Here is a 21,038-nt window from a genome sequence, read left to right on the forward strand (position 1 = left end):
TACTGATACGAGAATTTTTGCATACAGGGTGATGCAAACGTTCATTCAATGAACCGAGTCAGCGATCCTGCGGGTTCGACGTTCAAACGCTACTCCAACCCGTGGCAGACAAGAACAAAGGAATCAGCAGCTATATAAGCGGTGAAGGACCTAAGTACATCATCATTCCATTCAATAAGTTCCACCCAATCATCATCCCACTCGAGAAGTCCGTAGCGGAGGAATCGGCCATTATAGCCGGCTCCCCGCGCAACACGCCTCGCTCTTTTTTCACCACATCGCTACACACCTACACCCGACCTTGCGCGAACTACAACCATGGACTCCTTGAGATTTCACCTCAACGCTCTGGCCCAGGCTATCATTCCTGTCAAGCGCTGACCTCACGCGCCTAGACCCTGCAACCACATCATCGCCGGTCTGCGCAACGACCCGTGACATTCGTCGCCGGCCTGCATCTCCCGTTCATCTGCCGACCATGTCCATCGCACCTTCAGCTACCTCGTTCACGCTGAAGTACCTGGAAGACTCCTCGCCTTCACCAGTGCGGAACAAGCCCACGAGTCCGATCTCCACCAACGAAGTCATTGCCGTCTACGCCTGGTATCATCATCATCGGTCCAGAGCCATCTCCCAACTGCACAATTATACTGACTCGCAATAAATGCCGTGACACCACATAACATCATCCATCATTGTCTCACTACCAGATCCCCACAAATTAAAAATATTTTATTTTAATAAGTTTTTTCCTTGTAGGTACAACTGTTATTGATTATATCTGCCTACCCTTGTGGGTAAATAATGGCTGGATAATTATTTATTCATTTTATTAGTTAATTTTCGTGGAAATAGACCGAATTGTATAGTGAACGTTTTAGTTCTTCAATAAAAACATTTTATTACGGAAGTTAAATTGAAAACACAATGAAATAATTTTATATCTACCTGCTACTATTACTGAAGCCATGAAATTAACATTTCAATTTCTCAATTAAGTACACGTTTGAAAGGAGAAAAATTAAGAAAGTTTGTATGTTTTAATTGTTATTAGAAATACTTCGAACAAGTTAAATTGGCATTTTTGAGATATTAATCTTTTCAAATGAAGTTAAGACGAAATTGCCCATTGGATTTTGGTAAAAAACAAATTTTTCACGAATCGGAGTTGTCAGAATTTTTGCCAGTTTGTGGCTTCTATTTTTGATGTTTTTTCTGAAGAAACTTCATCCTCTTCCTTCTCACGCGTCTTGTTCTTCCATGTCCAAAACAAAAAATCAACCGTAAAAACAAAGTTTATTTACTGCGATACATCTCTCTTTATTAATAGTAATTTTAACTCTTTATTAGATGTAATGAAAAAAAAAAATCTTTTTGGATTTTCTGAAGATTGGGCATACTTTCCCAGGGGCTGGCTCTTAACTGATGGGAACTTTTTAAATGTCTTTTAAAACTATATATATTTGGAGTTAAAGTTGAGATTAAACCTTTCTCCTTGGGACTGGAGCCAACAATCCTAACACCGAAGCCAAATTCTAATTGGATACTTATGCTTAATTTACTGCTGAAAATTTGTATTTAATATATATAAATTGTCATCCAATTTCAATTAGTGCCACCAAAAGATGATACAATGTGCTAAATTTTAGCTCAATCGGGTGTCGGCAAGTGGGTTATTCATTTTTCATTAATTCAAGAAAACCAAATCGAAATTCAAATAGATGTATTTAAGAAGACAGAAGATATTAGAACTTCAAGTACGATCTCTCGTTGGACTTGTATAATCACTTCTACGCACAGCGGTTTTCCTACCTACACATCGCATAACATACGCACAACTTATATAGCTCCACGCATCGTTTTGATATTCCGTGTAGTTAGGTTAGGTTAGGTTCGTCGACAATTGGCACGCTTACATGCCATATCTCCTTTGTTTCTTATATCGAAAAGCTAAACGGTGAAGTGAGAGTGAAGAAGGTATCCGGAAACTAGTGGTACAAGCTGTAAATATCACCGAGATCGAAAACCCAAAAAAAAAATTTTTTCGGTCGGAGCATTTCGATTTCTTTTTCTATTTTTTTTTTGTTCGGTATCTAAAGAGTTAATAAATGAAGCCTAGTTTACGTTTCAAGGTATTTTAAAATGCATAAAACAGCTGATATTAACCCTATAGTGACTTATATATTTTTTTTTAATTTTCCCTATTAATTCCAATTTCGGAATCAATTTACGCGAAAACGTAAGCTTAAATCTAAAAAAAAGTGTATTATGAAATTGACACCAATTGTAATTATGTGGATGAAACATTTTCCTTATTTTAGAGTTTCCGGTATCTATGTATAGGCCTTTGGCGAATGCTTCCAGTATTGTGAATTAATCTTATTCAGTGTCAGCCTTACTAAAGAAAAACCACTTCACATTCGTTAAACGGTGTTTTTGTTACACCTTGTACAAAGATTGTACACATAAATAAACCACGCCTGTTTCCCCGCGAATGACTGTGTCTGTTTGTTATGTGTAATTAATAGTAATTTAATAATATTTTTTTAAATAAAGTTTTTAATAATAATTTCTATCCTAATGACTAACCATTATATTAGTATAATTCAATATGTTTACCATTATTTGTGTTATTTTCGACAGTTTTAATCCGTTAATAATATCATTTTGTGAATAATATAGTTTCATCTTATCGGAAAAAGCGAGGTTATTTCCTAATTATTATTTTTAATTGACTTTCAACGCATGAATTTAATAAAACTTCCATTAAATCTACGCTGATCAATAACATAAATGCCTTATGCTTTTGTCGGTAAATACTAAGTTTAAACAGAACGTTTATATTGATGACAAAATGTCTAAAAGTTTTCGGTAATTCTCTGGAAATAACGTTACGTTAGTAAAATATATTTTTTATTTTTTATTATATAAGTACATTTTTGTTTATTTGTTACAATATATGATCAATATTTCAAGATTATTATAATATTTTTAATTACATAAACAAGATAAAAAAGTGAAGTGAGAGATATCTCAATTTTTTTTAAATAAAAATTCTGTGTTTTTTTATTATTTTTCCGAGATTTTGCGACCTTTTTATTCAAAATATTTGTGTTTGGGTTTTTTTTTATTTTTTTCACGTTTGAAATTAAAATATTCCAAACACAGAAATCAAAAAGGAAAGTTCCTCTTGTTTTTAATTCATTTGTTTTTACGAAATCTTTAAAATGAGGAAATATAGAGAACTTTTAAAATACCTTGGAAAAATTTCGAAATGCGATTGAAAATTTTTATTATTTGATGTTTATACAACAGATAAACTACCGCCTTGGACTGGATAAGCAAAGTATATATCTTATTTATCTTTCCATGAACTATTTTATGACATTTTCTATTTTGCGTTTAATTAGTAAGGAATTGAATAAAATTTTCACCACGTTTTTTAGCTAGGCTGAGTATTAATAATGCTTCAAACATTGTGATTATATCAAATATGGAATACGCAAATTTTGTAAATGTCGCGGTTGTCGTTAGTGATGTATCGAGTGTTGTAAATGCTGCAAATGTCCCCAATGTTGTAAATATTATTAATGTTGTTTATGTTCCAAATTTTGCAAATGTTACGAATTTTAACCAGATAATGAAAATATGAAATGGAATTTGGTTTGGCGTAGCTATAAACGTTTTTGATGGGAACTTTAGGTGACTCTAGGATTCTCAAAATAAATACCGTAATACTTTTGACAAACTTTATATTGTTTTTTTTTTAATTTTCAACATTGGTTCTTTCTTTACCCTCAGTTTCTAAAACATATCAATATTTCAAAAGACATCCAAATATTGTTTTCGTCTTTATAAAATTTTAGGTTTTATATTGAAAATATTATTATTTTATCTACGAGTACATAGGTCAGGGAAAAGATTCAATACTAACCGTTTATTTGGATTCACCGATAACTCGATCTCACCTTTTACGTCAAATTCAATTATAATCAATAAAACTAGCCACGAATTTCTAAGGATTAATTTACCCTTATATACGAAAATGGTTAAGCCCAAGTGTCACAATTCTAACAATTAATAACGAATAATTCAACAGCTGACCACCTGCCAGAAAACAGATGTCCCCGTGGCGGCAGGCAGAGAGGGGGTGATTTATGTCTGCCGGAAGTGGCAGGAAGTGGCCCGGAAGTAGACCGGAAGTCAAACTATCCCACCCCACGTATTCTCCCTTTGTGGTGTCCGGTACTGTTTCAACTTGCGCCTTGGGGAGAGGAATGGGAAAGGGAAGTAGAATCGGAAGGGGAAGCAGCAATTAGCGCAATTTCCCACCGGAAGCAATTAGAATGATCGACTGGACATGGCTGGACTGCGGCGGTACGTGAAACTCCGCTGGGCTTTGCACTAGTGCCCAGTGCAATGCGAAATACATATAATGTGTATTAAGACCTCTGCGCTTGGATCCAATAAATCAATACGTTCAATGGATTCATACTTAACAGAAACTTTATGTGGATGTTATTCGTGAACCCTGTTATGGGAAATAGTAAAAAACATATTACATTAACCTATCCACTATAAATAAATTTCTGAAAATGTATGAATTTACCTACGGGTTACATATTACATAGTTTTTTATACAAGTTCGTAAAAGAAGATGATCCATTGAATTTAGGTAAAATCTAATAGATTTTTCGTGTAAAACCTGCTTTCAAATAACTGCTGTAAAACAGATATATTTTTTAAACACTCGAAACGGCGCGACATCGTGAAAATCGTTTACAATTTGGATTTTCGAGGTTAATGCATAATAACAGTTTTATGCTCAATCAACAAAACAATGAAAGTGAATAATATCAGTGTGTAATATATTTATGTGTAATATATATGTAATTTCTAGTTAAATAAGTGAAAAATGTAATTTTCTTTTATCTAGAATAAAAAATAAAAATATCCATTTATTATAAAATGCGATGCACACAAATGCTTTTTTCATTAAGAAAAATTAGGCTAGACCAAATTTTAAAAACTACATTAAATAATTTTTATATCATTAAAGAAGAACATAATACTTAAATAACTAAATATAAACGAGACGTGAATAGAACAAAAAAAAATCAGAATTAACAATATCTACCTCAACTAATTTTTTTCATATATATTTGGCTACTCTTTTTTTGAATGATTACACCGTTCTAACGAATTTATCGGTAACACAAATAGTGTCTTGGTAAACATGTGATCTTTATTTATAACACGTTTACATAAAAAAAATTCTCAATCTGGTAAATAATATTTTTTATTATAATATCTTTTTTTTCAATTCATGCACTAGGCTATTGTTAATTAGTGTTTTTAATTTAAAAGTCCAACTCTACCGGGAATACCATCGAATCCAAAGGTAATTACATCATAAGTCCTATGGGGGACATGTGAAGCCCCGTGAATTCCAATAAATCCCTGCGATTTGATTGATTCGCCGATAACCAGTGGAATTAACGCGAGCCCGCGGGGCCGGCGATTAAATTGGGTTACCAAGTGCTCTTAGATTTCATTGATGGAATCGTGACACTTATTACTTGTGATAATTCGGGGTTGAGTTGAGCTTAATGAGCATCTTCTAATAAGGTTTTATCGACCACTGTAATGGGAAAAGAGTTCTGAAAGTAAATTCTTTTCACAAACAAAATTTTAATATACCTTCATGCCGTAAGTACCGTGCACCCACGCAGTCGCAGTAGGAAAAACAGCGAATTAATTAATATTTTTAAAATATCATGAAATGAATATCCTGAAAGTTTAACATTCAACCCCGTTAAATGTTTTTGTAATATTTCTCATTAAAAAAATAGCAGTACTAGCCTGCATTTTCATTTTGTCGGGATATTTGAGGGAGGAGATTTGGGAGGTCAGTTCGGTGCCCAAAACCCCTTCAACGAACTCTCTCTGGTATTAATCGTTAAGGAAGTCGGTCATTACCAACGAAACTCTCGTGTCTTTAAAATGTGAACTCAAATCATCGTAAGTTAACTGAAAGGGTATTTTTTTAAATATAAGAAACAAACAGTACATGATTTACAGAGATGAAACAATATACAGGAATAAGATACTTCATGTTGGTTACCTATGATATGTTTCCATGTAATGTTTGCTAAGTGGTATGTTTTTTTCCTTAATTACCAGGTTACGTGTGTAGTATATAGGTTTGTGTGTAATTTATTCGTGAGTGTTTGTGTGTGTGTGTCTGTATATATGCGCATTGAACAGTTTAAATTATTGACATGATGCCGCGTTTGAATTTGGGCAGTGAATCCGAAAAAAATTTAATGTTATAGTTTAGACAAACATTATTTATAGTATGAAGAGCTTGGTTAATTGGCGAATAAGATGCTGAATTTATTTTATAATTAGACGTGTGGAATAGCACTGTATGTCATGTACGTCTCAAAGGTATGTTAAAATTAATAAGTGACAGAAGTTCAGTACAGTCGATGTAATTGTTTAAAATTCTGTGAATAAATATTGAGTCAGCTACTACTTGTCTTTGCTGCAAAGTTTCAAATGAACGTTCAAAGTTATTGTTGAATTTGGAGGTAGTATATGTTATAAATGTGTTTTGGATACGTTCTATACTATCTATGTAAAGTTTATATTGTGGATTCCAAATTAGCGATGCATATTTCAGTGCACGTCTGACTATTGCGAAATATAATATATTTTAAAATAGAAACAAAATTAAATTGTTTAGAAATCAATTAAGTGTTTTCGAATTCGCTTATTCTGGCTGCGGAAGTTAAATGCTATGGTAACGTAAATTTAATTCTTAAGTTTTGAAGTATTTACAGATCTTTTAAAGCTGAAAAAGATTTATCAGTTAATTTATCTACCAAATTTGTCCACAAAGAGATTAAAGCTTTTCCTCGAAGTGTAAACTCATTCGCTGCAATATACTCGTAGGTCTCTAAAGGGACATTCGTTCATACTATTAAAAAATATTTTTTTAAAGTTTTTTATATTTTCATTTCCCAATTCCTGAGAAGCTGTGATTTTTCAAGTCAAACATCAAATAACTGAAAACACGACAGATACCTTCTCGATTGAGCTAGTAAAAAAAGAAAGTTTTTTAAAAGAAAAACAAATATTCCCGGGTTACGAATAACTTCACAATATTTAAAAACCTCCTACTACCACCACGGTAAGCGGAAAATGTTAATAACAATCAACACCAACACGGTTAGAGACCGTTTCTTTAAGTATATAATTATCAAAATATTGAAGACAATATTAGTGATTTCTAAACAAAAATCTGAAACAGATAAATCAGAAAAGGAAACGGTCACATCTGGGACTCGAACCCAGGACCCTTGTCTTTCCGGGACAGTGCTCTACCTCGAGGTTCGAGTCCCAGATGTGACCGTTTCCTTTTCTGATTTTTCTGTTTCAGATTTTCGTTTAGAAATCACTAATATTGTCTTCAATATTTTGATATTACAATTTGAGGTTTTACTCAATAAAGTTATTCCGAAAAATAAATATTCATTCTGGACTTGCAGAAAAGTCAACAGATGTCGCACATTAAAAATAAAAAATAAGATAGGTTTATCTAAAAAGACGCTGTCTGGATTGCATTTAGTTTGGGTTGAATCTTGCGATCATACATAAAGATAGTTGCCAGTAAAAATGTGCGGTGAAAAAATGAAGACGATGTTAGTAGTTCTTATTCGAAGTATAATACAGTTAAAAGTGACCGAGGGGAATAGGGTCCCATAAGCTCAGTTGGTACTGTTGGTAGAGCACTGTCCCGGAAAGACAAGGGTCCTGGGTTCGAGTCCCAGATGTGACCGTTTCCTTTTCTGATTTTTCTGTTTCAGATTTTCGTTTAGAAATCACTAATATTGTCTTCAATATTTAAATATTACAATTTGAGGTTTTACTCAATAAAGTTATTCCGAAAAATAAATATAATTATCAGTTAATATAATCAACGAGCAGAACGGATTGATTTTCGTTACAATAAATTACAACAGACAACACCCTTCGTGTAAGTTTTCGCTAAGAATAGTTAAGCTGCTATTGGTTCGCCGTTGGTTGGGATTGCTTAACAAACATCATTAATGAATAAATATCTACTGTATTTACTCGTATAACAAGCCAATTACCTGCACAAAATTTCCAAATTGTTTACGCAAATAAAAAAGACTCATAGTTTTATAGCGATTTCATTAATGGGCATTATGCCATATGGCGTTACCTCCTCCTACAGGGCAGACGTGTCATGACAGATTCATAGACTATATTTTTAAAGAATGGTAACATGATATTTTCATTATTTTTTTAGTAAAGTTGTACGAATTGATAGATGTGCCAACAGATGGCACTGATTGCTATATTTGCCGGCATTGTCAAAAGTCACGGCCTTTATGGACACTAATGGACAAAAGAGCCGTCCCTTGCGCACTCATGTACAATGTACGTGTTTTGTGAAGAATACAATAGACATTTGAATGAGACGTCTACGTTATTTTGTTAACTTAGTTTTTGTCATTGACACCACATAGTGTGCGGTCGGTGAATTATGCGGGTTCCGTAGAAGGGTCTTAACAGATTGCAACCGTCTGGAGCCGTTGGAACTATAGCATCTCTAATTGGGATCTACTCATCAAAAGGCTGGGGAAGTGAGGAGGGGAAGTAGATAGAATAAAATAAGTTCCTGGCTTTTCAAATCTCTTCATCAAACATGGCTGAAAACATTGAAGGATTCTGAATGGTGGTCTTTCAAACGGACGACACCGAAAGTCTGTGTAACATCTTTAATGAATTAATAGTGAAATTATTTTTAATTAATTTTATTTGCACACGACTGGATTCTAACCCGCGATATCTGGATTTGTTGTCAAGGATCTTTATCTCATGACTAGAGATCATCTATAGATGTTAGACGATATTATACTCAGTATGAACTCTTGTCCAGGCTAACAGTTAAACGAAACGAGCTCAAAACGCACTACGGATATCCCACTATATGCCTCGAATTTCTACAAGCGTTATGCGTTGTGAAAGGATCCGTTCAAAGTTGAAAGCTAAAATACATAATAAAAAGATTTTTAAATGTAAAGAGGTCCTTTTGCTCCAACCACCTTAATACTCCATATCCACCCACAATCAAATCATTTCCTTTCCCTTCTTGAAAAGACTTTGCATGTTTTTATTTTACTTTGAATTTTTATTTTTATTTCGCGGAAAAAACTCCACAATATTTTATTCTCACCGTAAATCTGGGTTTCTTGGGAGAAATTGCCACCAGGTATTAGTCGTTATTCCTACTCGTTGTTTTGTAAAACGGCTTTTATGTGGAACGTGTTGCAAGCATTCGTCTTTCTTCCTTCATTTAATCCCTTCCCTCAACCCATTTACCATCCAACCTACAGCGCTGCCGGGGGATGAATTAGACCCCTGGTTCTACAATAAAACAACATGGATGTATAAATACTCTCCTGCGAAAGTATTAAGTCTGTATTTGAATTTGTTCCTTGTAAACAGAACTTGGCCTTAAAGTCAGTTATTCTTGTGTGAAATACAAGATTGGCCTCCGTGGTCGATGGTTAAAGCTCTCGACTAGCAATCCTGACGTCGGGGAGCGCAAGTAAATTTAATTTAATTTAATTGTGTTTTTCACAATTTAATAATAAAAATATTGTAAAGTTTATTTGCGACGCGTTCCAGAGTGGAAGATACTCTCGGTATCACCATGGTGTAAGACCAACATTCAGAAATGAAATGTTAATTGAAAAGTCTTTAGATGTGTTCGGTGATTTCCCTACTTTCCTCTTTCCTGTCTTTTTCCCTTCCTCGCTACTTTCAGCCTCATTCCCCAATCAGGGATACCACATTCTCTCTGGCTCCAGACGGTTGGGAGCGGTTATGACTCTTGTGCGGAATTCAAAAAATATATATTTATCTCAAATACCCTTCCAGCCCTAATCTATTCATGTAAATCTAAAATGCATCATAATGAATATTCTTATATGACATTAAAATATTAGCCTTGCAATTTATTTATAATATATTATTTTTTCTTCTTCCGTTTGGCGGTGGGGTTGGAGGGGACATCGAAATCTGAGAGTTAGGCTAAGGCTTCAGAAGTCGCCCTGTGATCCTCATCAATCCTCCCGTGAAAAGAATGGAGCGGGCATTCGTTGACCACAAGTTTGTAATTAAAAATTATTCATTCTATTTATGTTACTTTAAATAATCGGTTAGTTGGTGGAGCAGTTCAAAGCGTCTGGTTTACGGATTCAAATAAGATTCTTTTTTTACAATTACTTGTGTAGGAAGTTTTTCAAGGAAATTAAGGAAAACGAGGAAACGAAAGTTGTCATATGAGGGGTGGGTTGGAAACTGGAGGTCAGTGAGTTCAGAAGTTGCGGACGTATGGATCTATCCCTCCCACTGTGATACAAGGCAATGGGTCGTAATTTTTAAAGGGTATCCCTAAACCGGCCTCTCTCCAAATCTATTCGACTTATCAGTGGCTAAGTCGAATAGATTTGATCACCCAGGCATCTTGGATTCAATTCTTTGGCTGGCTAAGTCTTCCATCACAACACATCGTGACAGTAGGAGATTTTAATTTTTTTTTATATATTCAATAATATTGTTATTGGGTTTATAAAAACAGTTTATTTTTAAACAAGTTCTGCTGTGTAGTTATTATTACGCGTGACAGCTGTTTCGCCCTCTAAAGGCATTATCAAACTGTCAAACAGCTGTCACGCGTAATAATAATTACACAGCAGAACTTGTTTAAAAATAAACTGTTTTTATAAACCCAATAACAATATTATTGAATCGGCCTTAGGTATGTTTGGGGATAAAAGAACGAATGACAACGGGAACAGAATACTTGAAGTATGTTTAGAGTGGAACCTTTTTGTGTCCAATACTTTTTTCGATCATAAAGGTATCCACCAATATACGTGGGAAAGAGGAAATGAGAGGTCAATTATCGATTTTGTAGTAATTGACTCTAGGTTGAGAGCCGTTACCGAGGACACGAGAGTTTTCAGAGGGGCAGAGGTTGAAACTGACCACTTTCTGGTGGTGTCGAGAGTAAACCTCTTTCGCGGTTGGCGCTCTAAAGTGAAAACGGTACTAACTCCAACAAGAATCAAAATAGAAAAACTACAAAACGATAATGAGAGGAGTAAGTATGTGAATTGTGCAGAGATGAGATTGAATGAGAAAAAAATGGATGGTCTAAGCATAGACGAAACATGGAACCACATAAAAGTGAGTCTTTGTGAATCTGCTAGAGAGGTGTGTGGAATAAGTACGCAAGGTAGAAAGAAAGGTGATGCATGGTGGGATGATGATATTAAAGCACTGGTCTCAGAGAAGAAGAAAGCATGGTTATGTCTGATTGCGGCTGGCAGTGCTTCCAGCGAAGAGAAGGATCGAGCGAAAGAAGTATATAAGGAATGTAAGAAAAAAGTAAGAGTTGGAGTGAAAGAACGAAAGAAACGCCTGGAAGAGGAAGAAGGAATGAAAATGACAAACCATTTCCAAGAAAACATTAAGTTGTTTTGGAAGGAAGTCAAAAGGTCCCGGTGTGGCCCTGAAACCGGAAGCATGAAAGTAATAAAATCGAAAGATGGAAAAATGTTGACGAATGAGGAAAAAATAAAAGAGAGATGGATGAAGTATTTCGAGGAAGTCTTTGAAAGCGAAGTGAGTGACAGTGATTCTAGCGGCGAATCAGATATGAACGATGATGGACTGAATGTTACCGAAATTAGCATGGATGAGATAGAAAGATCAATTAAGTGTATGAAGAATGGTAAGGCTGTCGGTTTCGACAATATTGCTGCTGAATATTTTAAAGGAGGTAGCCGTATAATTCTCACATGGTTGTGCAATCTTTTTAACCAATGTTTAAAGGAAGGTTACACGCCTTTAGATTGGAGAAGAGCAGTGATCATGCCATTATACAAAGGTAAAGGGTCACGTATGGAATGTGGGAATCATAGGGCTATTAGCCTGCTAAGTTCAGTTGGCAAGCTGTATGGTAGAATTTTGATTGAAAGGGTAAGAAAGGAAACAAAGGATAAAATATGGGATGTGCAAGGTGCTTTTATGAGTGGAAGGGGGTGCATGGACCAGATCTTCTCATTGCGTATGCTCACCGAGAAGTTTCTGGCAAAAAACCAGAAACTTTTCTGTGCCTTTGTAGATCTACAAAAAGCATACGACCGAGTCGACCGGAAAAAGCTATGGAAGGTGTTGTCCAAGTATGGAGTGAATGCGAATCTGACTCAGGCAATTGCGTCTCTATATGAGGGAAGCGTTGCATGTGTTAGGGTGAACGGTGGTTTTACGGGGTGGTTTGATATCACAAAAGGTGTTAAACAAGGCTGCGTAATGTCACCGTGGTTATTCAATCTATACATGGATAATTGTATGCAAGAATTGAAAGATGTGGGATTGGGCGCGAATTTGAGTAATCTGAAAGTATGTTGCCTGTTGTATGCTGATGATGCGGTGCTGATTGCTAATAGTATGGATGATCTGCAGTCTCTCGTGTCTAGGATGAACGAAGTATGCGTGAAGAATGAGTTAATGATGAATGTAAGTAAGTCTAAAGTAATGGTGTTTGAAAGAGAAAGTACGAAAACAGTGTGTAATATAGCTGTGAATGAGGAATACTTGGAGCAGGTGGATGAATTTGTGTATTTAGGAAGCATGTTTACGAGTGATGGGAAGGCTGACAGAGATATTGAAAGAAGAGTAAATGCAGGTAACTCCATTAATGGAGGACTGAACGCAGTTGGCGCTAACAAAAAATTGTCCAAAGAAGCGAAGTTAGCAGTCCACAATGGAGTGCTGGTACCTACCCTGATGTATGGAAGTGAGGCATGGAACTGGCAAAGAAAGGATGAAAGTAGATTGAATGCTGTTGAAATGAGATCCCTGAGGCGTATGTGTGGTAAAACCATGTATGATCGTGTGAGGAATGTGGATATCCGCAAAGAGTGCAAGGCTGATGTAAGCGTAATGAGTAAGATCAAGAAAGGGACGCTTAGATGGTTTGGGCATGTAGAGCGAATGAGCGAAGAAAGGAGTGTAAGGAGAATATACGATGCAAATGTGAATGGTAGCAGAAGTCGGGGGCGCCCGAGGAAGACATGGCACGACCAAGTGAATCAGATACTTGAGTCGGGCCATGTCAAGAGTCAGAACAATAGAAGAGTATGTATGAGACGATGTATGAATGTGAATGAGGCAAGGAGTGTGTGCCAAGACCGAGTTGTTTGGCGGTCCGTCCTCTCTGCCTACCCCTGCGGGGAAACGGCGTGATGGTTAGTTAGTTAGTTAGTTATAAAAAATTAAAATTAAAATGGAGTTCTACAAATTAAACTTAATGACAATAAAAAAAGGATATTTTAAAATTATTTTCTTATAGTCTTTTTTTCTAAAAAAATAAAAATTTTGGAAACCTCTCTCAGAGGTGTTAATCCAATGAAAGGTTCGAGGTGCGACCTCCTCCCAAATAGTAAACCAAAAACCAAATTTAAATGATAAGCTTTCAAGTTTTCAGACAGAAACAACTTTACTTTAATCTAACAATAGTAAAGCAAGGCGTTTTAACAAAATAAAACCATAACTATACACTTTCTGTAATCTTAACGCATATTTAAAAAACGGACATCGTGCTTATCTTCTTGCGTAAAATTACAATAGCCTAAAATGTAAATTTACGCTAAGTACGAAGCCTTTTTGTGGAGAAAGACATTTTTTGCCGAAATAAGTCGTTTGCTCACTATAGGACCTTTCTCAAACAGATATGTTTCAGCTTAGAAATTAAACGAACAATTTTTGTGCGAAATGCGATCATTATCTGTCCAATGCCGTTCTTTTTTTAGGGTACAAAATTATTTGAGTAAAAATGTAAACATTATTGTACAAAAAAAAGAATAAAAAATCCGAAGAAAATCATTAAGCACATTTTATATTGGACTTTTATACAAATTTGTATTCCGTAATTTGGGTAAAATTCTCGAAATGCAATAATTAGGGATCGAATTATATTTAAAATGTTAGGTAGGGTGTAATTTGCAGTATTTATGGTAATACCCGTAACTGATTCAGATTTATCAATTTTACTTGTTTGAGTTTTCCATTAAAAATCACAAGTATTTTTTTTTGTTGACTTTGATTTTTTTTCTGTTGATACTACCATTTATTATAATACCACATCGACTATATTTTGTATAGCTAATGTTAGTTTTAAGGTTTCTACGAAATGCTTCAATGGAATACTAATTCGATGATAAGTTATTCTCAATAAGTTAAGATAACTTATTCATAGAATTTAGTCATAAGTTCATTTTAATCGATTATATCGCTCATATAGTTAGTTGGCATTTTAATATATTATGTATGTATGCTTAAATAGAATAACTTAGAAGTCAAGCGTGCTAGAAAGATATAATACGATCAAATTAACTAAATACATATCTATATAAATACGAATCATGTAGTATGTTATGCGGATGAATCTAGAAGTGGGAGCCTAGAGAGTTATTAAGCTTTCTCTTATATATACCTACCCCTGATAGTTTAGTCATTGGGTGCTGAAAAGTGGTGTAAAAAAAAATCCTCTGTATTCTGTGATATGGGGTGCTGATTACGAATGCCTACAAAAAAAATCGTTGGAATTCCAGTTTTAACCAAGAACTATCTAAATTAAAGCCATTAAATTATCATCAACGATGTTAATATTTTTACAAAGATATGATAAAATATATAGCAAAAAAGTTTAAATGAGCTTTCTGAGCTTAAATTTAAGTTACAAGCGACTGATTTACTTGAGATGTAATAAAAACCAAAAAACTTTACTCTTTCGTTTTGTTTTTCTTTTCACGTAATAGGTGGGATAAGATTTTTTTTTAAATCTGTCAAAATTAACCACAAAAAAAATTTGTCAGATCCGTTTTAGATATTTTTTATTACATTTTTTTAAATATTCTTAAAGCCGTTCATCTTAATAAGTTAACGTAAACTTTACGTCACTAATTAAGATAGAGAAAAAATCTGTTGGAATATTTTTAGAACTTCTGCAAATTAATCTGACTTTCGTGCCGGACAGGTATTGATAAAAACCTTGTCAAAAAGGGACGTAATTTACGCCAGCCTTTTATATCGTACCTCAGGGAACAAAAGGAGTGATGGGAGAAATCCATCAAAGTCAAACATCTTCTGGAGTGACTACATTAATCTTGGGGACTGTTTTTTTTTACTGCATTTAATCTTCCTTTGTCGTTCATTTTTATAATGTAATATTTGAATCCTTACAGGAATATTAATATCCATAATTTAATTCACTAATCTGCAGGAGTCAGACCATGGTCGTGGCTTTGTAGAAGAATTAGTCTGACGTCAATAGCCGTCTGGCTCCCGCGTCAACCCTTTTAAAAGGTTGGGTAGGAAGTTTCAATCCTCAGTCAAACCGAAAAAAATGTTTCTAATTTTTAATTTTTTTTTTAAATATATATGTATGTAAAATAAACTTCGTTTTACGGGTTGATTTTTTTTAATTAAATAGTTACCAACATTTGATTTCACTTAACTTGTCAATGACGAGAAAAGGTTTGGCATGTGCGCTCATCTACTTGGAACAGCTTTTCACGGTGTTAATAGTATTTTTTAATTAACATATATATAAATATTTGAATATTCTAAAAATATTCAAATTTACGGTAGGTTCGCATAACAATAAAAAATCAGGAAGTGGTGAAGATCGTGTCAATAGGGAGAGATTCTTTGAAAAATCAGTAGAATTTACTTTTTAATGAAGTCTGAGAAGAAAGTTCATCAGTTTAGATAGTGGCCGCACTTTTTCATAAAGGGAAACCTTTTTCTAAAATTCCCCAACACGAGGGATGAGGAATGAGGATGCCAGGTAACTGAGCCACTCTCCAGCCTAGTCACTCTCCTCTCCAGTCCGTAGTCGGACCAAGGAGAAGTACAAAATAAAGTTCCTACCTTTATCTTGGAAAACGCCGATGGAGACTTCACATCTTTGTTAAGCTTCGAAGATTATGAGAGAATATTTTAATACAAAATTAGTTATTTATTACGAAATGTGACAAATTTATGCGTAAAACTGTAATTTTATCAATGAAATAATTAAAAATACTTTTTTTTCCCACGATAATCTTTATTTTTAAAAATCAACATGTTTCTAGAACGAACATCGTTCTCGACATTTAAGGTGGAAACACATTATTAAAACCCGACGCGACCCGATGAAACGCGATACGTGTTGAGTCGAATCAAATATATTGTTTTCTATAGACCAGAATCACACTATGAACATCCGACGCGACGCCATGCGCGCACACGCCACCCGATCCAGACGTGCCAGGTCGGTGTGTTGCCCATGGTGGCGGTAAACACGCCACCCGACGCGGCCTGTGCAGTATGTTTCTAGACAACACCCGACGCCACGCGTCAGTCATTCGAGAACTGTCACAGAGCATATACGGAATTTATTCCAATTTAATATTATTTTAGCATTTATTTAGCGAAATGACCGACGAACAATTAATTGAGTTGGTAAAACGATATCCTGTTCTATATGACATGAGTTTAGCTATATACAGGGATCATACTGTGAGAAATAATGCATGGGAAGAAAGTAACCAATATTAAAAAAAAACCCTATTCAAAATACATATGAAATCTTTCATTATCTTGAAGTAAGTATGCTATTCACCACACATACTTCTCTTTTGATTTATTTCATGAACCCAGTAACGCCTAGTTATTTTCTTTTTCTTGAGACGTTTAAGTATCATATATGTACCCATAATTTGCATCAAATCTTCTTAAAAGTCTTCATCTGACTCGTTATTTATTAAATCCATAGTACAAAACCATTCACTTCCACTGCTGTTAGCTAACTGTATTCAGAAATTGCTAGTATGTCGTGGCGTCGCGTGTTGGTAATGTGCACGGTGCATATCGGGTGTCGAGACGTGGCGTCGCGTCGCTTTTCAATAATGTGTTTCCTCCTTTAATGTCCTGATGAAGAGAACATCGTTCTCGAAACATGTTGATTTTTAAAAAATAAAGATTATCGTGGTAAAAACAAAGTGTTTTTAATTATTTCATTAATAAAATGGTGCCACAAAGTGAATTTGCAAAATTTGAAGAATGTAATTTTATCAATGGAAATATTATTTTGCTGTGGAAATATACAACAGCTTAAATTAGTGTATATTTATATTTTATGTTTAATAGATATAATATATTCTAAATGTTGACAACTAATTTTATAATAAGTAATTATGAGTTAAAGTTTTTTTTTGATTTACATTCAGCCTTAAAATATATAAGTGCCCAATTTAATCTCTGACCGGACTTATTGGAATCAAAGTTTTCATAACTTTTTATGTGAGTTCCGCACAACTACTCCCACCGTCTTTACCGATTCAGGGGGACCATGTCAACCCTAATTGAGGTATGGTGTGAGACTGAAGGTAATGGGCAAAGGTAGCCGAACCTTGCTATTCAGACCTGCTACCCAACACAACTAAAGCCATTTTTTATTTTTATTTTTTTATTGTTTAACTTATAACGTTACATTGTACAAAAAAATTAGGTAATAATAGGTAATAGTGAAAACATATGTTATTGAATTTCTACTCCAATGAAGAGTGCTAGCTCTTGAGCTTGGCGTAGAAGTTATTTCACAATTTTTCATGTTTATATCAGTAATTAACATAAATACAGTACAATAAATATAAACTTAAAAGAGGATTGTGACGTTAATTTTGGTTGTAACATGAATTGAAGTTATAACATTTGAAAGGTGATATTTTTTTTTTAAAGATAAATTTGACCTTCTTTTTGAATAAAATAAAATCTGGTATTTTTTTCACTTCTTCGGGAAGACTATTAAAATATCTTATGCCTTTTTAAATGTAATTATTGTGCATTTTTTGTGTTGAAAATAGAGGAATTTGGATGTTAAAATTATGCCTTAGGGATGAGTTAAATTTAAGTTTTTTTTATTACAGTTTCTTTATATATTTGTAATATTGCATCTTTTTTATAAAGGTCTTCAATTTTTGGTACTTCGAAAATTTTGAACAATGATGCTGAAGAGAATGTTGGTTGTTTTTTCAAAATTACTTTAACAATTAGTTTTTGTACCACTTTTACAGAGCTTAAAATTTTTTCATATGCACCTCCCCACCCAATGATTCCATACTGAAGTAATGATTGTACTGGTGCGTAATAGACTTTTTTCAGGTTGTTTAGCTTGAGAACATTTCTTAATCTAATGAATATATAGATAATTATTTTCTAATGCGCTTAACAAGTTCACATATGTGTCTGTTCCATTTCATATGTTGGTCTACAATTACACCGAGGTACTTTATTTCATTTGTTTGGTTTAGTATGGTACATGATTTATTACAAACATCTTTGTTACATTTTTTGTTGTGCATTATTTATTATATGAATGTTGGGGTAAGTTTTGAATTTATTTATTGTGAATGGTATATAAACTGTTTTTTTTTTGCGTTAATTGTAAGTAGATTTGTATTAAAGCAACGTTTCGATTTTAACGGTGGTCTTACACTAGGACACGCCGGGATTTGAAGCCTTGATCTTTGGATTCGTAACTAGGATCGTAACCACCCATCTAGAGGTTGTCGAAACTTTTTCAAATCTTTTCAACGGATGACTTTTGCTTAAAAATAAGTAAACATTCTCTTTTTACGAATAACCTGACAATAATTGAAAAACTTATATCACCTTTACTAACACAATGTTGCTGAGAGAGGACTTGGCTAGCAGATGAATTGAACCCAAGACGCGACGCCGGGGACCCGACGCATTTGTTCACTCAGCTACAAAAACCGATATTTTATTCCATTGGATAAAGACTCTCCCCGAACGCGAATGAACTGGTCGCACAGTCGTAAATTTAAATTTGATTACTGGCTTAACCAATTCAAAACGGAGCACCTAAGAAAGGTTAAATATGTATATGTAAATGTTCCACACATAAACGCTTTTTATTGAAACTCTTAGATTTAAAAAAAGCTGATCGATTTCACGAACTAGAATGGTGTTACGGTTGAATCAAACTACTTTGCATACTATAATAGTTACCTTCCTACTTATATTTATAAATTATACTCTTTATAAACCCAACTTTACGCCTCTTAGCTTTCTTATCCCACTACCTACATAAATCTTTATTATAAATAATGTACAATGTACCCATCTTCCTAATTTATTTTACTGGAAAGTGATTTTTTCAAAGATAATAAACGTCCATGAGATGGTTTGATCACAAAGGAATCAAACTTATTATTATCACTAGTAGTTTTGTGAACAGACGAAAACCCCCTGTTTAAAAAGTCTGTTTGTAATTTTTTTATATTTATAATAACTTTTAATGATTAACTAATGTTTATAAGACAAGGTTTCTTATGCATAACACAAAGCATAACAAATTATTATGAGCAATAATTAGTCGCCTGAAATATCCAATAAGAACTAGTACATATTGAATTATTTGGCGGGTTGAGACTTAGCCGACGTAACTCAGTGGTCCAGAGCACCTGAACGGACATCAGAAGGTGCGGTCACTTGGTGCGTTCAATTCCCGTCAGCGGCATTTATTTTTACTCGGGAGATATTTTCAATATGTTGGATATTTCAGTATTGCTAATAATAATTTCTTATAAGATACATCAAAATAATTTGCAACGGAATCGTATATCTTTAAAAGGCTTGGAAAAAAGTCCGGCATGGTATATGAGTATATATTCCTATCGATTCTATCACCCGAGGATAACCCCAAACAACGCCGAGTACACGTCAGCTAGAATTTCATAAATCAAAACTTTAATTTACTACGAAATCATAAGATTTGTAAGAACATAATACCTTCATACTAATTATTATAAGCCACGTTTATACGAAACATCTGATTATTTCAAATAAGGAATTATATATTTTCCAGAGAAACGTTATTTCTTCATAAAAAAAAAACTTTTTTAACATTCTTCAGGCGGGTAGGTGCCGTAATATTTAAATACGCGAATGCGTACGTCCAAATTAAAACGAGGATTTCACATTTGAAAAAAGAATCTTAATTGAAAGTTTTACGTTTGGTGTGCATCTCCTGTAATTGTGACAAAGATCTTTCGAAATGACAATAAATGGCATGGACCTAATAAGTCCTGGACGGATCTATTTGAAAACAATTTGAATCTGAGGGAAGTGGGGGAAGATGTATGAAAAATGCAAAACCTACTTAATTTTTTTAATGACATATTCCATTCTCTCTCTCATCAAATACCCAAAAAATCAGAATCCGTTAATCTGCATTAACAATACCAAAATGAAAATATTTAATTAAATACCACTTTTTTTACAAATCATTTCAAAACTTTGTCATACAACATGGTTTCTAGGCAATTTCCACTGACCCTAAATTTGGTTTCAATGCCATTCATACAAAATCACACTAATGCTCTGTCCAGAGCTTTTGGGTTCATGATAAATGGTCATAATATTATGAAAAAAAAGAAAAAAACATCACAATTTTTTGGCTATTCAATAAATAATACAAATTTAGAAAGAGTAAAGGAAATGCGAGATCTTGGCATAATAATGGAAAGAGAAACTAGACTTTTCGGCCCACATTCAACAAATTATGAATAAGGGTATGAAAACATTAGGTTTTATATTAAGAACAATTAAAAACTTTGAATCTTTACAAATCATAAAACTATTGTACATATCCCTTGTTAAAAGCCTGATAGAACATAACTCCATTGTTTGGTCGCCCTTCTACAATCTATATATTCATAATTGAAAGGGTTAAACAAATAAAGTACCTAGGAGTTATTATTGATGCATACTTACAATGGACTGACCACATTACTTTTATTACCAATAAACTAAAACGAGTCTTGCACCTAATAAAATCCATTAAAAACATTTTCCCACTA

The 21,038-nt window shown here is 34.0% G+C and overlaps 1 protein-coding gene across 1 annotated transcript in view; it reads left to right on the forward strand.

Annotated features, from left to right (window-relative positions):
* Positions 1–478: 478 nt before the first annotated feature.
* The window catches only part of LOC149411796 (zwei Ig domain protein zig-8-like), a 63,226-nt gene continuing 42,666 nt past the window's right edge, over positions 479–21,038 (forward strand). Inside the window, exon 1 of the mRNA XM_089646244.1 lies at positions 479–603. Within this exon, the coding sequence (XP_089502370.1) occupies positions 479–603 (125 nt within the window). The remainder of the gene's footprint in view (positions 604–21,038) is intronic.

This window comes from Hesperophylax consimilis, chromosome 24 (genome assembly GCF_061612785.1).
Source record: "Hesperophylax consimilis isolate HC1 chromosome 24, BYU_Hcon_1.0, whole genome shotgun sequence".
NCBI lineage: Eukaryota > Metazoa > Arthropoda > Insecta > Trichoptera > Limnephilidae > Hesperophylax > Hesperophylax consimilis.